General features: G+C 37.1%; 1 protein-coding gene across 2 annotated transcripts in view; it reads left to right on the top strand.

The window, feature by feature from the left end:
- LOC129267636 (RNA polymerase-associated protein CTR9 homolog) overlaps positions 1–19,275 on the top strand; it is a 34,138-nt gene extending 14,863 nt beyond the window's left edge. The window contains exons 9-22 of one of the 2 annotated variants that reach the window (XM_064104830.1): positions 2,241–2,447; positions 4,928–5,056; positions 5,782–5,965; positions 6,450–6,538; positions 7,163–7,348; positions 8,319–8,462; positions 9,302–9,394; positions 9,793–9,909; positions 11,165–11,382; positions 12,459–12,594; positions 13,268–13,405; positions 13,802–13,944; positions 14,460–14,684; positions 15,175–19,275. In XM_064104830.1, coding sequence (XP_063960900.1) covers positions 2,241–2,447; positions 4,928–5,056; positions 5,782–5,965; positions 6,450–6,538; positions 7,163–7,348; positions 8,319–8,462; positions 9,302–9,394; positions 9,793–9,909; positions 11,165–11,382; positions 12,459–12,594; positions 13,268–13,405; positions 13,802–13,944; positions 14,460–14,684; positions 15,175–15,451 — 2,286 coding nt within the window. In that variant the 3' untranslated portion in view covers positions 15,452–19,275. The remainder of the gene's footprint in view (positions 1–2,240; positions 2,448–4,927; positions 5,057–5,781; positions 5,966–6,449; positions 6,539–7,162; positions 7,349–8,318; positions 8,463–9,301; positions 9,395–9,792; positions 9,910–11,164; positions 11,383–12,458; positions 12,595–13,267; positions 13,406–13,801; positions 13,945–14,459; positions 14,685–15,174) is intronic. The other variant, XM_064104831.1, reaches the window with a different exon arrangement.
- Positions 19,276–20,831: the final 1,556 nt, after the last annotated feature.

The raw sequence follows: 20,831 nt of genomic DNA, 5'->3' as shown, positions 1-20,831 counted from the left end.
CAGGCTGACAAATAGAAACTCATGAAAATCCTCAGAGGTGTGTAATGTGGCCTGAATTATGCTATTAACAATAACACTTGACACTAACACCAAACATAGTATCAGTCACTGTATGATAATGTCTATTGGTGTTACTTCAGGCTTCGTGTTTTGAGAAGATGTTGAACGCTTAGCCGGGCAATTATGAGACCATGAAGATCCTTAGGCCAATGGAGTTAGGTTTGGCAGCCTGAATCATTTTCTTAACACTAACACCAAACTTATAGTCAGTCACTGAATGATAATATCTATTGGTGTTACTCCAGGCTTCTCAGTGTTTTGAGAAGGTGTTGAAGGCTTAGCCCGGCAATTATGAGACCATGAAGATCCTTGGGTCAATAGGTTAAACAACCTGAATTATTTTCTTAAAGTTGAATTAAGAAGACGATTCCAAATATTGAGATATTTACATTAATTGCAACCTTACAACCCCCCAAACACTAAGAGGTGATTCGACCCCCCATTTTCTTTTTTCAAAATAGTGAATTTGAACGATTTATCCCTACCCATTTCCCCTGAGTTCGCTCCTGCAATGCCTACTGAGACGGGTGTTCTTTGACTGTGACGTCACGGGGGGGGGGGGGGGGGGGGGTATTCGGTCCCGGTGTAGTAAACAAGGCAGTGCCGTTTTGTGTACTATGCACATACGCCTTCATATTTACTTTTGTGTCAAACTTCATTTTATCGCTATTGACTTTATGTGAACGATATTGAAAGGAAGTAATAATTATTCAAAGACATATAGTCAATAATATGTCCCTACATTGTTAAAACTGTTCTTCTTTGTAGCGATTTTAGACGATTTTAATGCCTTGTTTTCGTTCGGGACTGTCCGTGGTGAAACAAGTCATAATGGAATAAACTGCAGTTGAAGTTATATCTGGGAGCCGGAGAACTTGCAAAGAGGAAATGATTAAAAGTATATTTATGGCCGTACTATTATTCCAAATATGTAAATTCCCTCAGAATGATGCCATAGACCCTAAAGGAATAATTTCAAGGCTAATAATATGAAATTTGATCGAGATCTTCTCACCAGTCGATAACGTAGCAGACGTGTTATTATGACATATTTATCCGCGTGTGACGCGGCTGTTGCAAAAAAACACAGTTGGTTGCGGAATTGCTTTGTGCCGACCAGCCGCCCGCTCCGGCGCAGCTAGCTGTCGAGCTACCGTACCACATACCTTTCTTGCTGTCTTCAACTCACTTGCAAATTGCGTTTGTATGTGAAGAATTCGAGAAGAATAGTACGTTTGATTCAAGATTGTTCTGTTGAATGAGCTATGAGTAGAAATGATCCAGAGGATATAAAAATGGAGTCAAAGACAAAAGGAAAGAAGAAAAAGACGCCAGGGGGTCGCTGCATGGTCATTAATTGCGGGTCGACATACCAGACCACTACAGTACACTCAATGCCTGGGTGTTGTGTGTATTGTAAGTATAGGCGTGCAGCGCGCGCAGAGCTGAGCTTGCCGCCGGAATTACTTTCCAGCTACTCACTTGATGGAACATCGTGATAAAATAAATGAGAAATAGTGAAAATATCATTCAATAACTCACTGTTTGCAATCTTACATCATGATTTAAGAGTTCATGATAGTTATTCATACTGTTTTTTATACAGGGAAAGTAAAGATTTGTACATATTATTCCTATTTGTTTGATTTGAGTTGCTTTGAAAAAAAAATTGTAAAATTATCTTTCTCTCTCTGCATAGCATTTCTGTATTTCATCCGGGCACCTCTTATACTAAATTCCCCTCGGTGACGTCACACTCAGAGTGATTTTCTGTACACTCGTCTCTCGGGCTCTGACAGGTGGCTAATTTTATAGACTTTCAAAGCAAAATATCGAGAAGGCAGAGGATTTTTGTGACATGCTATCTGTTTGAACAACTGATATATACTATATATTGTGTGTGGAACCCATATTTATGGAAACTCACCCCCTTCTTAATTCAACTTTAACACTAACACCAAACTTATAGTCAGTCACTGAATGATACTTTCTATTAATGTCACGGCAGGCTTCTCAGTGCTTTGAGAAGGTGTTGAAGGCTCAGTCCGGCAATTATGAGACCATGAAGATTCTTGGGTCCTTGAAGCTAGGTCAGGCAGTCTAAATCATGCTATCAACACTAAACACCAACAATTACGCTAAACTGAACACCCACTGAATATCATATCCTCTTTCTCCAGGCTTCTCAGTGTTTTGAGAAGGTGTTAAAGGCTCAGCCCGGCAATTATGAGACCATGAAGATCCTTGGATCCCTCTACTCAAACTCCAGAGACGAAGAGAAGAGAGATATCGCCAAAGGTCACCTTCAGAAGGTCGTCGAGCAGTTACCTGACGACGTCGAGGCTTGGATAGAGCTTGCTCAGATTCTCGAGATCACAGATGTACAGGTCAGTACACATCTTGTTAACAGAATTGTTTATATAGATACAACAATTTTAGTGTGACCAATAATTTATCGTAAATCAAACTGAGATCAGATATAAGATGTTGGTCACAAAGGATGTAAGATGTAGAATGGTCAAATTTCTGAAAGAATAAATCTCTCTTTGCATGTAACCCCATTTTTAAAATTCAATGCACAAACTGCTCCAGTCTTAAAAAAATTGAGAGTACACAACTTTCCTTATGAGGTAGAAAACAAGGACATTTTTTTAGACAAGGGCAATATGGTTCTTTTAAGGGCAATATGTTTTATGTTCCCCGAAAGAAAAGCCAGTCAATATTTTTATTATTGTCCAAGTCAGACATCTAGAGCAAAAATCGTGAAAATTTAGATATTTTACCCTTTAAGAATGGGAATCTATTTTGTCATGTTGAGCAGTCTGGGCCTCTGAACTTAACCATTGTGACTTAATTGAAATGTCGCGTCCCTGGCCTGGGGCCCAGTATCAAGATTGTCTCTTCTTGATTATCATTATGATGTATACTGTTGTTGCGCGGTATATGACGCATATAAGGACGTGTAGAATACCCGGATGTTTTTTCTGCCTTATTGCCCGCTACATTTCCACGCATTTTCTCATTGACTTTCCTGAGCGGGCAATAATTTGGGTCCGTGGATAAACAATTGGAAACTTATTGACCCACCATTTGATCACAGTCATACGCAGGCAATTTTGTATTAAAGTTTCCCTGCTGAGATGTCTGATACGGTTAATGATTAGTATTATGTACAGGGACTCGATTTTAAGGCGCGCGAGAGCGATCGCGCGCTACATGCGCGCCTTAATCCATTTTTGGTAGCGCGATTAATAGCGCACCTCGCGATAGCTAACCTGCGCGAAAATGCCTAAAGTCGCCCTCGAAATCGCCCAAAATCATGCTTTCGGGGGCGACATAAAATCTGAATGTCGCCCCCGAAATTATTGCCGAGTGATAACAACTCAACGGCCCACTAGTGCCATATGCTCGAGCTCCGCTTACCATTTAAAAACCATCCAAAATCCACACTCAAAATCACGAATAAGCCTTAAAAGTAGCGAGTAGCGCAGTTTCAAATTCCGAAGTTGCGTTATTTTTTCTGTACCACGTATTTCCATACACATGGTACCAGGTATGGAAAAAAAAATCAACGCAACGGTCGGGAAAGAGTTGCATGTATATAGGGATCCATTATGACTACCACCGTGTGCCATTTCGAATGCACATGTTTCCCCTACAGATATCACAATTCTGTGATAAAATAATTCGAATTACACAGGAAATAAATCCCAGAGTCTAGTAACCTAGCATTGGTGAGTTGTCATTCGGCTTTGCTTTTCAAAACGGCTTATTAACTTCCAAAATAAGTTATCTAATTTATCAATTATAACTAAAAAATCATTTGTTTTCTTTTTCTAGGGGATGAGGTATTATATCAGACAATAAATCATCAAACAAAGCTCCATCTTTTTTACAAGGACGGCGGCAGGCTCACGCATTGGCGCTTTTACTAGCTAGCCAGTTGGAGCTCTGTCTCTCTGCCAGAGCTCTGGGGGACAATTCGCTCAGTAAAGGCCTCAATGATGGTGATTTTCTGTTTCAGACAGAGTTTACATTTCAGGAATATTATTCAAAACTGCCAATAAAGTTTGATGATTTCTTCATTGTCATGTATATTTAAGTTCTTAATGAATACATTCTCACCAAATTTAGACTCCCCCATAGAGAAATTAAATTTTCATGGAGATCTGCGTTTTCAAAGAACTTCAGGAAAAGTTAGGGTACGTAAGTGGGCCTTTATTACATGTACATGGCTGACTAGGGTATTGTACTGGAATAAATGGAGTAGAAATTATATATTGAATTAATTTATATCCAAGTCCAACTCACAGTCACACACACACACACACACCCACACACACACCCACCCATCCACACACACCCACATCCAAGATTCTAAACATGATAAATAACTTTAAAAATCATACAATATTAAACAAAAAGTAATAATTCCTTAATAAGTGAACAGGTATTCCTCAAAATACAAAAAAAGTAGCATTTAAAAAGAGCCCCCCAAATTTGACAAAAAAATTAAAATGGAGCCCCCGAAAAAAAAAAAAAATTGTCAGTGACTTGACTTTTAGCCAAAGTCAAAACCTAACTAAAACAGGTTTTACAACACACAATCTAATTACAATACATTGTAAAACAATTATAAATACTTCCTTTGGTTGTTGATTGTAATTTTATAGTACATACATTTCCTCCATCCATTTTGTTAATTGGGCAAAAGCTCCCCTTGTATGTTGAAGAAGAGCTTTTTGAAGTGCTCCTCTACCGCTCTCCTTAAAAGTTCTAGGAGAGCTTTTTATTGCTCCCCTTATAATTATAAAACCGAGTCCCTGTATGTACATGTATCTACCTTTATCTTTCTCCAACAACACAGGCTGCTCTCTCTGCGTATGGTACAGCTACGCGAATCCTCAAGGACAAGGTCCAAGCCGACGTCCCTCCCGAGATCCTCAACAACGTGGGCGCCCTTCACTATCGGCTCGGCAACATTCAAGAAGCCAAGGTAAGTCAGAGTGTGATAGTCCATTAAAAGTAGGAAAAATAATGGATAAACCTGAAACAAATTGCAACAGAAACATATTTTTTTGCATTAAACTGTTATAGTTACCATCTAATCATAATAACATAAAAAAGGTAGGAAAATTGAAGTGATTGACCAGTGTCTGTTTTGCATAAATTAAAAATAGCCACCATTTTGCTGTATTTTGACTGTGCTTTTGTCATCTGAGATTTCTACCAGTCTTCATAACATAGGTAATCATGGTAGATTTTCTTTTCATAGCTCTGCCTTGTGACACATGATAGATAATTCAGATTTCTACCATGCTTCATACAGTTAGTTGTAATATTAAAGTCCTTTGAAAACTTCATACCATTTCTTTTTTTTTCATGTTTTTATGCTTCGAAACTGGTCATACCAAAAAAAAGAAGAAATATTTTCGACATTTTGATTGCATTTTTTTTTATGATGTGGAAGAGGTTCATCGTGGTGAAGGATTGAGTAGAAGAAATAACCAGTTGTCTCACGATGTAGCAAACGTTTTTTTTCCCATAAATGTTTTGAGATCTTTCCTTTCAACTAGGTATATCATGATATACATTTTCGTTTTATTTGTCAGTGAATTCACTCTTAAAAATATATGTTAGATTTAACAGTGGAGGAAAAGTTGGCCGTATACATAGTAATTCAAAGTAATTCAAGTAATTATTTTTTTGTTCACCCTGTAGCGCTACTATGAGGCATCTCTGGAACACTCTAGGAGAGAGAGGGAACATGACGAAATGTACTACAACTCCATCTCCGTGACAACGACTTTTAATCTTGCCCGTCTCCATGAAGCCCAATTCAACATGGAGAACGCCGTCAAGCTCTACAAGGAAATCTTGAAAGAACATCCTAACTATGTTGATTGTAAGTTCTTGAAACTAAATCATGGGGTGATTTACAATGGTTTAAATTCACCATGTCAAAGCCACTTTTAACACTTTTTCCACATCTGTAACGATAATACAAATGCAAACTGTTATATTTTGGGTAAGGATCTTGCTAATGTTCGTCATTATGGGTGCGACACTTCAATCCGAATTCACAATAGTCCATGTTCTCTACAGATTTTTCTATATATACAATTGTGCTTTATTCAGTGTTTACACTGAGAAAGGTTCAGTAATCAATGCAAATTTTTTTCGCAAAAGGACCTAAATTCATGTTGAGTCTGCTTTGTTGAACTTTTATTGTAAATGATTACCTAGGGTGGAGCATTTATTCAAATCAGATAATGCAAAACCTGCGATTCTCCTCTTAGAATTTTTTCCAAGTTGAACAGATTTCGCAAAACAGATGACTCAGGCACAATTACCAATAGAAAGTATTTTACATTCCTCTCTGCCTACAGGCTATCTTAGACTGGGCTGTATGGCAAGAGAAAGGGGTCAAATTTACGAGGCTTCTGATTGGTTCAAAGAAGCTCTTCAGATCAATCAGGTGAGTAATTGACCAATCAGGTTTGTGTTCCCATTAATAGTAGAGCAATACTCACATTATAATCAAAATAAAATTCAATGAGATATGTATATGTTATGTGATAGGAATTAATTGTTAAATTGCTGATATCTTTTTAGTTTTAATTTAATTTCATATGAATGAGGAATATTACAAGAAAATGATGTCTTTAATTTATTCAGTATCAAGTGAGTATAAGTGAGTATTGGTTCTGAGGGTCCTATTTTCCTCGTTTTATGATTAATACCTCATATTAATTCCCTTCTTTTTGTTTTTCTTAACGGTTATGCCTGGTTGGCAGTCTAAACTTGATAAGCAAGAATGACATCTGGCAGAAAAGAAGTTGAAAATATCACAAAACAACTATCTGAAAATGACACTTGGTTGCTTTCAAACTGATTGATGTTTTAATTAAATTCTTTGTTGCTATGTCAGATCATCCCGATACATGGTCACTCATTGGCATTCTTCACCTTGGTAAACAAGAATGGGGGCCTGGGTCATAAGAAGTTTGAAAGGATCCTAAAACACACACCTCTCATCAGGACCCTTACTTTCTCATTGTAATAGATTTATTTAATGAATGAATCCTTTGTTGCTGTATAGGATCATCCTGATGCATGGTCACTCATCGGCAATCTCCATCTTGGTAAACAAGAATGGGGCCCTGGACAGAAGAAATTTGAGAGGATCCTAAAACAACCATCAACCCAGAATGACACATACTCCCTTCTTGCTCTAGGCAACGTCTGGCTACAGACCCTCTACCAGCCCACCAGGGACAAAGAAAAGGTTTGCAAAAAAGACTTGTCTCCAATGTTGTGGGCTTGCTTATTTGTGCGTTACCGTTTTTGTGACCTTTCACATCGAAAATAAATTGGATTGTTTTTTTGGTCAGGTTTAGCTGTGTTGAAAAAAGTCAAATTCTTAGCTTTGAAATAACGGATATCTTGCTAGCTACATGTACAGTATGTCTTGAGGAGGTGAAACGACATATGCTCCTGCGACATTTACTCTGGTCTTAATATCTCAGAGGGCATAGGGTTAGAGTTAGGATTGTAATAGAGCTTTTTGGTTCAGAGTAATGTACAGATAAGGATTAGGGTTTATTTAGTTGTGGAGGTTACGTTATAGGTTTGGCTTAACATGCAGATTTTCCAGCGGAGATTTTGTCACCGGAGCAAATGTCTTGGAACCCTTAAAGAAAGAATTTCTTTGAAATAATGCTTGGGATGTTAGGCAAGTTAGTTTTCAGGATAAGGTGAAGAGAGGTATCAAAGTTGTCTGGAAGGGTTGTGGTGTGCTGGTTCTGACTGCCACCTTGCCATCAGAGGGCCGTGTGTTCGAATTCCAACAAGGCACTCGCATCCTTAGACAAGGCATCAACCCATACTTTGCCAATCTCCACCCAGGTGGTAAATGGATACCCGATAGAATCCGAATGTTAATGCCGTTTATAGCAATAAGAGTGCAGTGACTATGCATGACTGCGTAGTTCTCCGCAGGGAGTGGAGATTGTACATACACTGTATGCGGGCAAGGCAAATCTAACGACCAGGGTAATAATGAATATATCTGTAATATGCTTAGATACATTTTTCTTACGTGATACGCTCTATATAAAATAAGCAAATTGTTATGTACTGATTATTAAAGTTCTTCATCAAACCATTTGTAAGCTCTAATATTTGTGTAAATCCATAAATCTCATTTGATGGATTCGACCACATTCAACAATATGTGATATTTCCATGTTATGCAGGAGAAGCGTCATCAGGAGAGGGCTTTGGCTCGGTACAAACAGGTGCTGAGGAGCGATAGTCGTAACATCTACGCAGCTAATGGGATAGGGTGTATCCTAGCCATGAAGGGGTACATTAGAGAAGCTAGAGACGTCTTCTCACAGGTTAGTTCTCGGGAGTGTTTCATGTAGCAATCAGGCAGTGGTTTTCACTGTCAAATTTGCTTTTAGCCAATCAGGTGCTAAGGTTTTGGTAGCTTGTAACATATATGCAGCCTGTGGAATAGGGGCCATGAAGGGCGACATCAGATAAGCTCGGGATGTCTTCTCTCAGGTTAGTTTTGGGGAGTGTTTCATGTAGCAATATTGGTTTTCACTGTCAAATTTGCTTTTAGCCAATCGGGTGCTAAGGTTTTGGTAGCTTATAACATATGCAGCCTGTGGAATAGGGGCCATGAAGAGTGACATCAGAGAAGCTAGGGATGTCTTCTCTCTGGTTAGTTCTAGGGAGTGTTTCATGTAGAATACAGTCGGTGATTTTCACTGTCAAATTTGCTTTTAGCCAATCAGGTGCTTAGATTTTGGTAGCTTTGGTGACTATTTTGTTTCATAAAATGCACCCCCGATCAAGTCTAATAAGGTTGGTAGCTATCAGCATTTGAGCATTATTATTCTTTGATATCTCTTGTAGGATAAATGTTACAAAACTGTGACAGCAACATCTATTTCTGCTACTACCAACTCTACACCTTCTCATACTGATATTCAAAATTCAACATGGATTTGATACAGATGGAATTACTTAGTATTCTTGTACATTTTTGTTTAAAAAAAGTACTACTTCTACTACTTCAACTACTACAACTATGAGTACAACTGACTGTGACTCTGACTACAACTACAAATACTGCCATGAATATGAACTAGATTATGTAAATTTTCTGTATGGAATTTATGATTCTTTGCCAGTTACAGTCATGAATGTTTTTGTTAATCTTGCGTAGGTGAGGGAAGCCACAGCTGATGTCTCTGATGTTTGGCTGAACTTAGCACACATCTACGTAGAACAGAAGCAATACATCAGTGCTATACAAATGGTAAGTTGTCAAATTGGCAAGACTAAAAAACTTTTATGTAGAACAGAAGCAGTAAATCAGTGCTATACAGATGGTAATTTGTCAAATTGGCAAGACTAAAATTGCTTACTATCTTCACCCCTTCTCATGAATTCATCATTGCATATTAAATAACTGAACCACTTTAATGACCTGGGCTCCATAACACAAAGGTTAGCGATTAATCGCTAAATGAACTGACCTATCAAGACCTTCGTCACATGCGCAATTTGCTCAGTTGACTGAGTAGGAACCAATCAGAATCGTTCTTTCAAATTAACCTTGTGTTACGGAGCTCTGATCATAATGTCTTAGAAAATGTTGCACTTTCAAAAAAATATTATATCTTGGTTAACATTTCTTTTTGCTTCCTTATCCAGTATGAGAACTGCATCAAGAAGTTCTTCAAGTACCACAACACGACTGTCCTGAGCTACCTAGCGAGGGCGTACTTCAAAACAGGAAAGCTGAAGGAGTGCAGACAGACTTTGCTCAAGGTAACACGTCTCCTTCCTCCAGCAACCCCACCCCCTCATCACTCCTATTAAAATTTGTATCTGGGTCTTATAGGGTAATGAAGTGTGCCTTAAAAAATAACAGATATTGCATTTCATTATGGTTTTATATCATATCTCAGACAAGAATGATGTGAAACATCCACTGCTAAAATTTGGTACGAATTAGCCTGGTTCTAAACATTTACAATTTATATTTTTGACAGTATGGAGAAAAATAGTTTCTCTTTCCAAGATAAGGTTATTCACTAAATTTGAATTAAGAGAGACAGAATTACTGTTTAAGCTAATAACAAAGTACCTTGCCTGGTGCTTTGTTATTAGTTTTGAGGCAGACGGTCACAAATTTGTGTATTGTATGTGTTCTTGTTAATAGAAATATGTAATTATCAATAGTTTTATATTTAACGGGTACTCCAGGCTGAAGAAAATATGATTTGAACAGATTTAGACAAATCAGACAAACAAGATACTGACAATTTGATCAAAATCAGACAAGGAATAACAAAGCTATAGCATTTTAAAGATTTGCATTATTCTGGTGAAACAGTTCTAGGCAAGACTTCATGAATATTCAATGAGAAAACTGACAGTGTCATATCCCCACTTGTTCTTTTGTATTTTATTATATGAAGTAAGGTTTTTTCAATTTTTTCATTTAAGAACCAAAAACATTGGAATAACCACTGATTCAGTGCATTTAATAGATATTCATTGCTGCAACTTATTTCATCATAAGGGAGACACATTCACACATGTATGAAAAAAATGAAACAATTATGACTTCATGTAATAAAATAAGAAAAAAGTGGGGATGTGACATCATCAGCCCGTGTAATGAATATTCATGATGACATGCATAACTGTTTTCACAATATATTGCTAAACTATAAAATTCAATAACTTCGCTATTATCAGATTTTGATCAAATTTTCAGCATTATGCTCTGTGAATTTTACTTTATTTATTTATATATAAATATTTCCAGCCTGGAGCATCCCTTTAAGGATTGTCCATATCTTTCATAATTTGTTCTGATGACATACAAAGCATGTATCCATTATTCATAATGTTCTTCTCTGGCCTAGAAATAAAATGAGTCATCTTTGTTATTAGACACTCAACAGGCAATGTTTAAACTAAAAATGTTTTAAAATATATTTCAAGTATTTCTGTACGAGTTTGATGACTGTATACTTACTTGGATTTAATTCTCTTAATCATAACCTTCCATCAGGCAAAGCGTGTTTCTCCCCATGACACTCTCATAACATACAACCTGTCCCTGGTGCTACAGCGTATTGCCATGTACGTCTTGCGTGATGAGAAGTCTAATCTCAAGACCGTGTTGGGCGCGGTGTCGGAGCTCAAGACCGCCCAGAGGTATTTCACGTACCTCAGTAAGTCAGGGGATCGGATGAGGTTTGATCTCACGCAGGCTGGAGTCGAGGCTAGGTGAGTGTGCGATCAGGCTGGAGTGGAGGCTACCTGAGTTTGGGATTGGGTATCATTTTGTTAACTTATCTTATTGGCTCCGGCAGCATTGTTAAAAAATTATATGAAATGCTAATTCTTGTATGATTTATGCTAATAATGACAGTGATTATACATTTAGTTATTAGGAATTTGCTACTTTGAAAGGCATCATATTATCTACCTCATGTTCACCATCAACGCAGTCATGAGTTTTGTCACTATTATCATTATCATTGAAATCGCCATCATCTCAACCATCCTCATCATCCTCATCATCATCAATGTCATCATCATTGTCATCATCGTCCACATATCATCATCATCACAATCATCACCACCATCTTCATCATCATCACTATCACCATCATCATTGTCATTATCATCATCATCATCATCAACATCATCGTCACCATCATTAACATCATCATCATCATCATCATTAACATTATTATCATCATCATCATCTTCATCATTAACATCATCATCACCATCATCATCATCATCACCACCATTTTCATCATCACTATCATCATTGTCATTATCATCATCATCATCATCATCATCAACATCATCGTCATCATTAACATCATCATCATCACCACCACCACCACCACCACCACAATCATCATAATCATCATCATCAACATCATTATCATCATCGTCATCATCATTAAACTCATCATCATTAACATTATCATTATCACCATCATCATCATCATCTTCTTCATCATCATTAACTTTATCATTATCATCATCACCATAATCATCATCATCATCACCATCACCATAATCATCATTAACATCATTATCATCATCACCATCATCATGTCGTCTTCATCATTATCTTTGTTTGTCGTGATCTTTATCACCACCATCATTATTGTCATGTCCATGTTGTCATCCCCCTTTACATCTTCATCATCATCATCACCATCATCTCCATCATCACCATCATCATCGTCACCATCTTCGTCATCATCGTCGTTGTCTTCATGATGATGATGATTAGAATACTGCCCACCCTCATCTTCCTATTCATTTATATTTCAATGCAGGCAATGTGCTGATCTTCTAAGCCAGGCCCAGTATCACGTACAGAGAGCAAGGCGTCAGGACGAGGAGGAGAGAGCTCTGAGACAGAAGCAGGAAGAAGAAAGAGAGGCTCTTAGACAGAAACACAAGGAGATACAAGTAAGAATAGCCATTCTGGTTGTGGTAGTGATAATTAGAGAAAAACAAAATCAAATGTTCAAACGGGACTTGAGTCATTGAGTCTTTTTTCAACACAATGTAATGCTTTTTCAGTTTTGGAGCTGTTTGAATGTAGCATATGTTTGCAGTCTTTTTTCAGTGTATTGATTGATTTTTCAATAATTTTAAAACAATATACACAATAATCAGCAAAATCAAGATAATCATACACAATCAAATTGAAAAGAACAATAAGAAAAAGATGTATTCTGTGTGCAAATAGGCAGTTTTAACTTACATTTTGCTCTCATAAATCATTATGGTTCATATTTATATTTATAATAATTTTTTCAAACAACGTAAGAGTGTAAAGTTACGGGACCACCCGTAACGTATGTCACCTTACGGGGTAACAAAGCTGCCAATCGGTATTTAGTACAAAGAAAATTAGAAAAATACTGTTGGTTTCATACAAAATACTGATTTCCATAGTTTCAGTTTTATACGTTGTCTTATGATAGTTCTTTGAAAATACTAATTTCCTCACCAAAGTACTGATTTTTTTTAATGGCTTTTGAAATACTGAAATGTTCTTGTTCATGTTGGCGACTCTGGGTTAATAATTACTAAAACAATACCAACCGATAATTCACTGTGTTTTTTTTCTTTCCAGATGGCCAAGAGACACGAAGAGGAGGAGAGGACGAAAGCTCTCATTGAGAAGAGAACCGAGTTCATCGAGAAGACAAAGAATATCCTAACGTTACCGGACATTGTCGAGACCAAGCCCAAAGCAGGCCGCAAAGGAAGGGTAAGCCCTCCCCCCAATCGTTTTGTCTCCCGTGATTGACCTACCCATTATAATTGGGCTGACAAAGTGGTTGCTAGACATGTGCTCCAGTTACAATTGCTCCGCTCTAAATTCCACACACAAATCAAATGACCAAATTCAGCATTGGGTTTATGATGGGGTAATATAGGAGCACCTTGTGTGATGAGGAACATTGGTTGCACATGTGTAATAAAGCACATGAATTGATCATTTTTGCCTGTGCCTATTTTTTGTAGCTGTCCTCAAAATTTCTATATTTTTAGATAAAGGTTTAACAGCCTGCCAACGATCCATTATTTTAAGTGAAGGAACGCTGCTCCAGCGTTTTGTACCTCCATTGAAAATATAAATGCGCTTTGTTTGATTTGTAAACAGCGAGGGAAGAACACGGGAGAGATCTACAGCGAAGGAAGCGGAAGCGAAGAGGACGAAGAACCCAGGCAGAAGAAGAAGAGGAGAAAACAGAGAGGAAGTGACGAGGAAGGAGACGGAGCAGAAAGGCCAAAGAAAAAGAGAAGGTTAGATAACAAAAGAGAGCGAAAGAGAGAGAGATGCAGGATTCTAAATGTTCAGGGTTTTATTACTGTTTCTTGTGCAATATATGGTACTGTTTCAGAATAACAGTTATTTGTCTTCAACTAATCATCATATAATGGGGCATTGTGAGAAATTTGCGATCAATTGTAAGTGTATATTCCGCCCATGAATCAATCATATATATGTCTTGTATCTACTTGCAAAGTTGAGATTGATTTTTGATCTTCTTGTATTAAGGAGTGTTATCTGATTTTCTACAGCTACAGTTGTAAACATGCAATGGAGTATTTGCTATTGGTTGCAAATATTTTCTTTCAACATCCACTAAGTTGAAAATGCAATGAAACATGACAAATCGCTGTTTAAACATGACAGTTTGCATACATGTATTTTGCTTCAAATAATGCTTTCAAAAATTTTCACTTTGACTGATGTTCATGCCACAATGCCTTGTCTGAATAAAGCTTTATTGTTTGGAATCTCTTTCTTATTTCAGACCGCGCAAGAAGGACAGACTAGGCTCGGATGATGAAGAAGGAGGAGAGGATAGACCAAGAAAACGAAAGAGGAAGGAGAAGAGTGGAAGGTCAAGGAAGATGAAGGAACTGAAATCGATGGAGAGAGAGGTTCCAGGAAAGTTCAAATCAAAGGCTATTCTGTCGTCGACAGACTCAGACTCGGATGGAGAAAGGCTGAAGATTACGGATGTGCCGATTGATAGGTAGGTAACAGATGGATTGTTGGATAGATAATAATAATAATAATGGTCTTTATTAGGCATCAAAACATTCTTGGCAGCCAATGGCTGAATTGTAAATGTTTGTACAGAGTAAAAAGATTCACATACAAATTTAACAGAACAGTATACAAAACACAGAATATATATATGTGAAATATGTGTTTCTTGGCCTTCATCTTCAACATTGTTATTTATAATTGTCATTTGATTAATCTTCAGTCTTCTAACTTCATTGTTTGGTTGGATGAAAGGACCACTATCATTACAGTTATTAAAGCTCTTTTCCTCCTCTTTCCTTGCCGCCAACTGATGCATCAGGTAGACTAATAAAAGTTGCATTTTTTATGATAATCTCTGTTATATTTTATATTAAGATTGATTTATTCATTCTTAAGTCATGATAAAGAAATTAGCAGGTATATTGTGCCATGTAGACCCACCTATTGAGTTCTGTGTTTGTTTTCCATTTCAGTGGTAGCGGTACCCAAGGGAGCGACGAAGAGGAAGAAGAGAGGAAACCCAAGCAAGGACGCATCAAGCGAAGGATGGTCTCCGACTCAGACAGCGATCAGTCGGGATCAGACAGGGGCGGAGCCTCACCGGCCGGTGAGGAAATGGAAGAGGCAAGGTCTGAGTCAGATGGAGGTCAGGGGTCAGTTCAAGAGTCAGGTCAAGGGTCAGGTCAAGAGTCAGGTCAAGAGTCAGCTCAGGGGTCAGCTCCAGGGTCAGAGCAAGAGGAAAGTGATTGAAGCAGTTTTATCATTTCATAACTCATCATCCATGGACCCATCTTTAATCAATAAGATTGAGTTTTGCTCTGAACATTCACATCCTCATACATTTCCTTATTCTACATTTCAAGCTAGACAGTTTTATATTCATTTATTCTACTAGCAGTTGTCTTTTAGAATATTCAGCCACCACATGGGCTAAACCCATTTCATCAACTATCAATTTAGTCTAGTACCCACTTGTCTAATACTTCATGGCCCGTATTCTGAAGTCAGGTTTAACTTAGACCATGGTCTAACTCTGTGCTAAAATTATGGAAAGCCAAAAATGTCAAAATCTTCCTTACTTTTTATGTTTCTTATGTCTACTGTGCTCTTTCCTAAATCGTGAATGGTGAAGAAAGCTATCTCTCTATCCTTCCGAAACAGTTAAGAATTATTTGAGACAAAAATGAGCTGATTCATTGAAATTATACTGCTACAGATTTATGCCACTATTGGCTATCCATAGTTAAACCACAGCTTAAAACCAGAGTTTTAATTAAACCCGACTTCAGACTACGGGCCATTTAGTCTAATACTCAGTTTGTCTAATCTCCACTTCGTCAACTTGATATTCTTATTTTTTCCAAAGGAAAATTGGGTTATTAACAAGCACTTCATCTAACCTTAGAGACCAAGTGATGATAGACAGACTAGATATCAAACAAAATTAGTAAATCATATCTAGGAGGCATTTCATCAACGTTTTCATCAGACAAGTTCACAGATTTGACAATTTACCTTGATTTTGATTGGCTAAGAAGCACTGTTACTACGGTAACTGTCGGATAAAAAGTCTGACAAGTCCATTCACGAAAAGCCCCCAGTGCTGACCGTACAGAAATGTTACCACTAACAGAACACTTACAGTAGGCCCAGTTACGTCTTTCGGAATGTGAGGTCAAACGTTGATCCAAGATGTAATGAACGGTTGTTGTTGTATTCGGCATCGCTGCGACATTACCAGTTTAAACAGGGCCTCTGTTAGCGCATTGTTTGCGCTGTTAATGTGTGTGTGTGGCCGGTACAGGAAAGTAGACAAAATGGGAAAAGGGCTTAGTGGCGATTTGACCAAATGGTTATTAGACAAACTGGCTGCAGATGAACTACTGGTTGTAGATTAGCTAAGATGCTAAGATGAGTCCATATGCGATGAGACTAAACAAAACAAGGATGAGACAAATATTGATCATTCGGGAATTGTATGCAGTACTGGGCCCAGTCTTACAAAGAGTTGCGATTGATCCAATCAATCGCAACTATGGAAAGCCAGCAAAGTCAACATATAAAATACATGTTCATTAAAAAAAATTCTAGATATTAATGCATATCCATAAATTCATTGATCTCTTGACAATTTGGCGTGTTCTCTTTCATTTACAGAAGACATTTTGCAAATTTCCTGTAGGAAAAATTATGACACTAATGGATTTCCATAGAGTTACGATCGATTGGATCAATCATAACTCTTTGTAAGACAGGGCCTAGATTGTCTTTTAGAAAGTGGTGAGAACAATAAGCTCATTTACAAAAGTGATTCAGATTTATGAATGTTTCTTTTCTGGGCACCTAGTGACAGGGTATTTCTTCTCACCTGTTAGTGATAACTAAGCTTCTCATACCTGGAAGTGTTTGCTTACATTACATTGTTGCTATGTCTGGCAAGCCTCTGGCAAGGTTTCAGGTTGTCAAGAACACCTTGGATTAAAAGGTGTTTAACAGGTCATGAGCATCAGTTCAATTAATGCATGAATATACATCAAAGCTAGAAAATATTTTGAACAAGCATGCTTAATACAAGTTGACGTTGCTGGCCGTCCTTAGTTGCGATTGATCGGATCAATCGCAACTCTTTGTAAGACGAGGCCCTGGTGTCATGAATATGTTGTCATTGGTCTATCATCGCCTCTTTTGCAGAAGAATAATTCGAATTCAGAACAAGAAGTGTTTTGTGTAGTGACGTAGTCCCATCTTTTCATATTTGTGTATTATGACATCAACTTCGCAGGATTGCATAATTCTAATTATTTTGATATTTAAGCAATTTATAAATTCTCACCATTACAATTTTACATTTTCAACATTTTTCACGTACTGTGTACATGATCAACCTTTACCAACGATTTCAAGATAGCTCATCTTAATCCTACAACAAATACCTGGGCCCCACAACCACCTAGACGTGTGATTGATTGCAAGTTTGATTGGGTACGTTGCATGGTATTCACTTGCAGCAGTGATCTTGCTTTGACAGAATTGACATTTTGTGATCGATTGCAACTCAATATGGTCACATTATTGATATAATGTTATACATACCTGGACCCTATAACACCAAGATTTATGATTGATTGCAAATGATTTCTAAGAATGATTCTGATTGGCTGATCTTGGGTATGTTACTCACAGCATTGATCTTGCTTGGACATTGACATTTTGTGATCAATTGCAACTCTGTGGTCATACTATTGATATAATATTATAGATGCCTGGGCCCATTGACACTAAGATCTAGGGTATGTTGAACAATGTTTACTCACAGCGTTGATCTTGCTTGGACATTGACATTTTGTGATTGATGATTGCAACCTTATATATGAATATTATCGGGCCCAGAACTTCTCTTTTTCTTTTCAATGTATATACCTTTCTAAATCTTTGCTATTTTTCTACAGTGATAATTTAGTATTAAAGGTTGAAGAACAGAATGACATATTTCATATTTAGGCATTTTGAGATTTTGATACCAAACTATTCATAATTTCTTTAGATTGTGAAACCATCAAGATTTTACACTAATTTAACTTTTGAGTTGCATATAAAGACAAAATAAACTGCATCTCATCCCAACAGATTTTACTTCCCCATGTGTAATATGAAGAAGGGAAGGAAATACAGGCAGAAACATTGGAATGGAAAGACGAGAAAGGATGAATAAGGGAAATGAGAAGTATTCTTTCTTGAAAGTGAGTGAAGTCCCGAAAAGGACTGTAAACCAGATGAGATGAGCTGAATATGGCTTGAGTAGCGATGGTTTGAGTAGTAGCTGGATGAAGTGAAGAGAGGTCACTCAACGCTTCGGGCAGGTTGAATCCTTTTCAGGACTTCACTCATTTTCAAGAAAAGAATACTTCTAATTTCCTCTTTTCGTCCTTTCTCGTCTTTCCTTTTCAATCTTTCTGCCTGTATTTCCTTCCCTTCTTCATATTACACATGGTGAACCGTAAACCTCCACGTTATAAACTCCACCATGCGAACCTACAAATATCATCAGATTTTCCTTCTTAGAAAATTGTTGAACATCCACCTTTCTAAAACAAGTCACCGATTTTGAGATAGGCTGCCTGTTTACAAACTCTTTGCAATCATGCTTTGAGGAATCTACCTAAATATTTGTGTCGTATGTACTTTTGAGCAGTAAATCTCTTCTTCGGGGGGGGGGGGGGGGGGGGGGGAGGGGGAGAGCTACTAACCCCCTTTAAATATAGTGACATTACCAATCAACGATTTTGAAAAATCAAATAATAGTAAAATTTGATTGCAACAAAGTTTCGTGCAACAACCCCTGCGACTGGCTCACTGAGTTGTCTTGTCTTGCATAGTTAAAATTGTATATATCCTATCGACTTTGTAAATTAGTAAGTACTTTGTTAATCCAGAGTCCCAAATATTTGTAATGTTATCAAAGACTTCATGTAGACATAACAAAGTACCCTTGTACTGTAATTATGTAGCATGTCATCGATGCATGTCATGAGTAAAAGAATTTTAATACAATAAACAGGTTTGTTTATATAAAATACTCTTCTCTCTTGCATTTATTGTGTTTCTTTTGATTCCGTAACCTAATCAACATAAAAAAACATACAATATACGAAAAAACATAGTAACAGGACCTTGTGAGATACAGAAAAAAGAACAAATAAAAAGTAAAAATACGATAATATGTTACGAGATACAAATGGCAAGATACATGACATATATATGCAAAATACAAACATTAAAAGCTGGTCTTCCTCAGGGCTCTCTGATTATTATTTAAAAAAAAACATTTAAAAAGATGAATGATTGTTAAAACATAGGCGATGTATTACACAGTACTAATAAATTTAATTTTGGAATAAAAAAACAATCAGAAGACATCTGGTAATTTTATCACTAATATACATCGAGATAAAAAAAAGTGCGCCTTGAGCACTCTGCAGAGTGGATTTGGCGCATTACTAATTGATCCAATCTACACTGCAAAAACTCCGGTGTTGATTTAACACCAGCCTGGAATCTATATACATGTATGTCTACACCAGAGAAGTATTGAAACAACACCAGTTTGGAATCAAACCGATGCTGTTTTAATACTAATTGGTGTTGTATAAACACCTATCTGGTGTTAGACCGAAACCAAACTGGTGTAGTTTAACACTTCTCTTGTGTGGACATATATAGATTCCAGGCTGGTGCTAAATCAACACCGGAGTTTTTGCAGTGTATTATTATTGTTGTTATATCGCTGCCTGGGTGTCAAAACCTTTTCAGGTTCAGTTTCAGTTTAGTTTATTTCATTTCCATTTTCTGATAATAAACATAACAAACATATATATACATATGTATAAATGTACAAAACAAAATAAGTGTTATAAGTATACTTCAATAATCAATTAACAAATTCGTAGGAAATAGATGAAATGTATACAATTTTTGTTCAAGATACATTTTGATGATTAGACAAATTATAGATTACAGTTAGCATGTGAAAATGAAAATGAGGAAGCTTGTAATTGTAAGCCCCTTAGGATAAATTTGTAGTAATCTTAATCGTATGTAATTAAAAGTAAAGTAAGACAATCTAGACCATATATGAAGAACGGCAAAATAGGTTTGAATAACAAGGAAAGAAAGGGGGGGGGGCAGTAACTACATAGGTTAGAGGGATAAGGGAATATTAAATAACTGGGGGAAAAAACAAAACAAAAAGAAACGATTATGTGCCCAGCAGAAAAGGAAAGGGGAGGAGAAAGTGAAATAGGGTCGAGAGGCAAGTATCGTGGAAAAGATAAAGCAGTTCATGTGTTTCATACATTGTACTCATTAAGGAATGAGAGTTTTGGGTGTTTTTTGAAGGTGTTTATATTTCTATATTGTTTAAGGCTTTGGTGAATACCATTCCAGTATTTGGGACCTGTATAAATGATGGTTTTTTTGTGCGAGTGTGGTTCTAGTCAGAGGGGGGTGATATTGGTGTTGTATAGCTTGTCTTGTGGGGTATGTATGGATGTCAGTGTTTTTGGTAAAGAGTGAAGTAATTGCGGTGGGTTATTCGTTTTTTGATAGCTGGAACATAAAAGTTCCAAGGTTC

This window comes from Lytechinus pictus, chromosome 9 (assembly GCF_037042905.1).
Source record: "Lytechinus pictus isolate F3 Inbred chromosome 9, Lp3.0, whole genome shotgun sequence".
NCBI classification, from domain to species: Eukaryota; Metazoa; Echinodermata; class Echinoidea; order Temnopleuroida; family Toxopneustidae; genus Lytechinus; species Lytechinus pictus.
The sequence above is the reverse complement of the archived record's forward strand: the minus strand, read 5'-3'. Positions and strand labels throughout refer to the sequence as shown.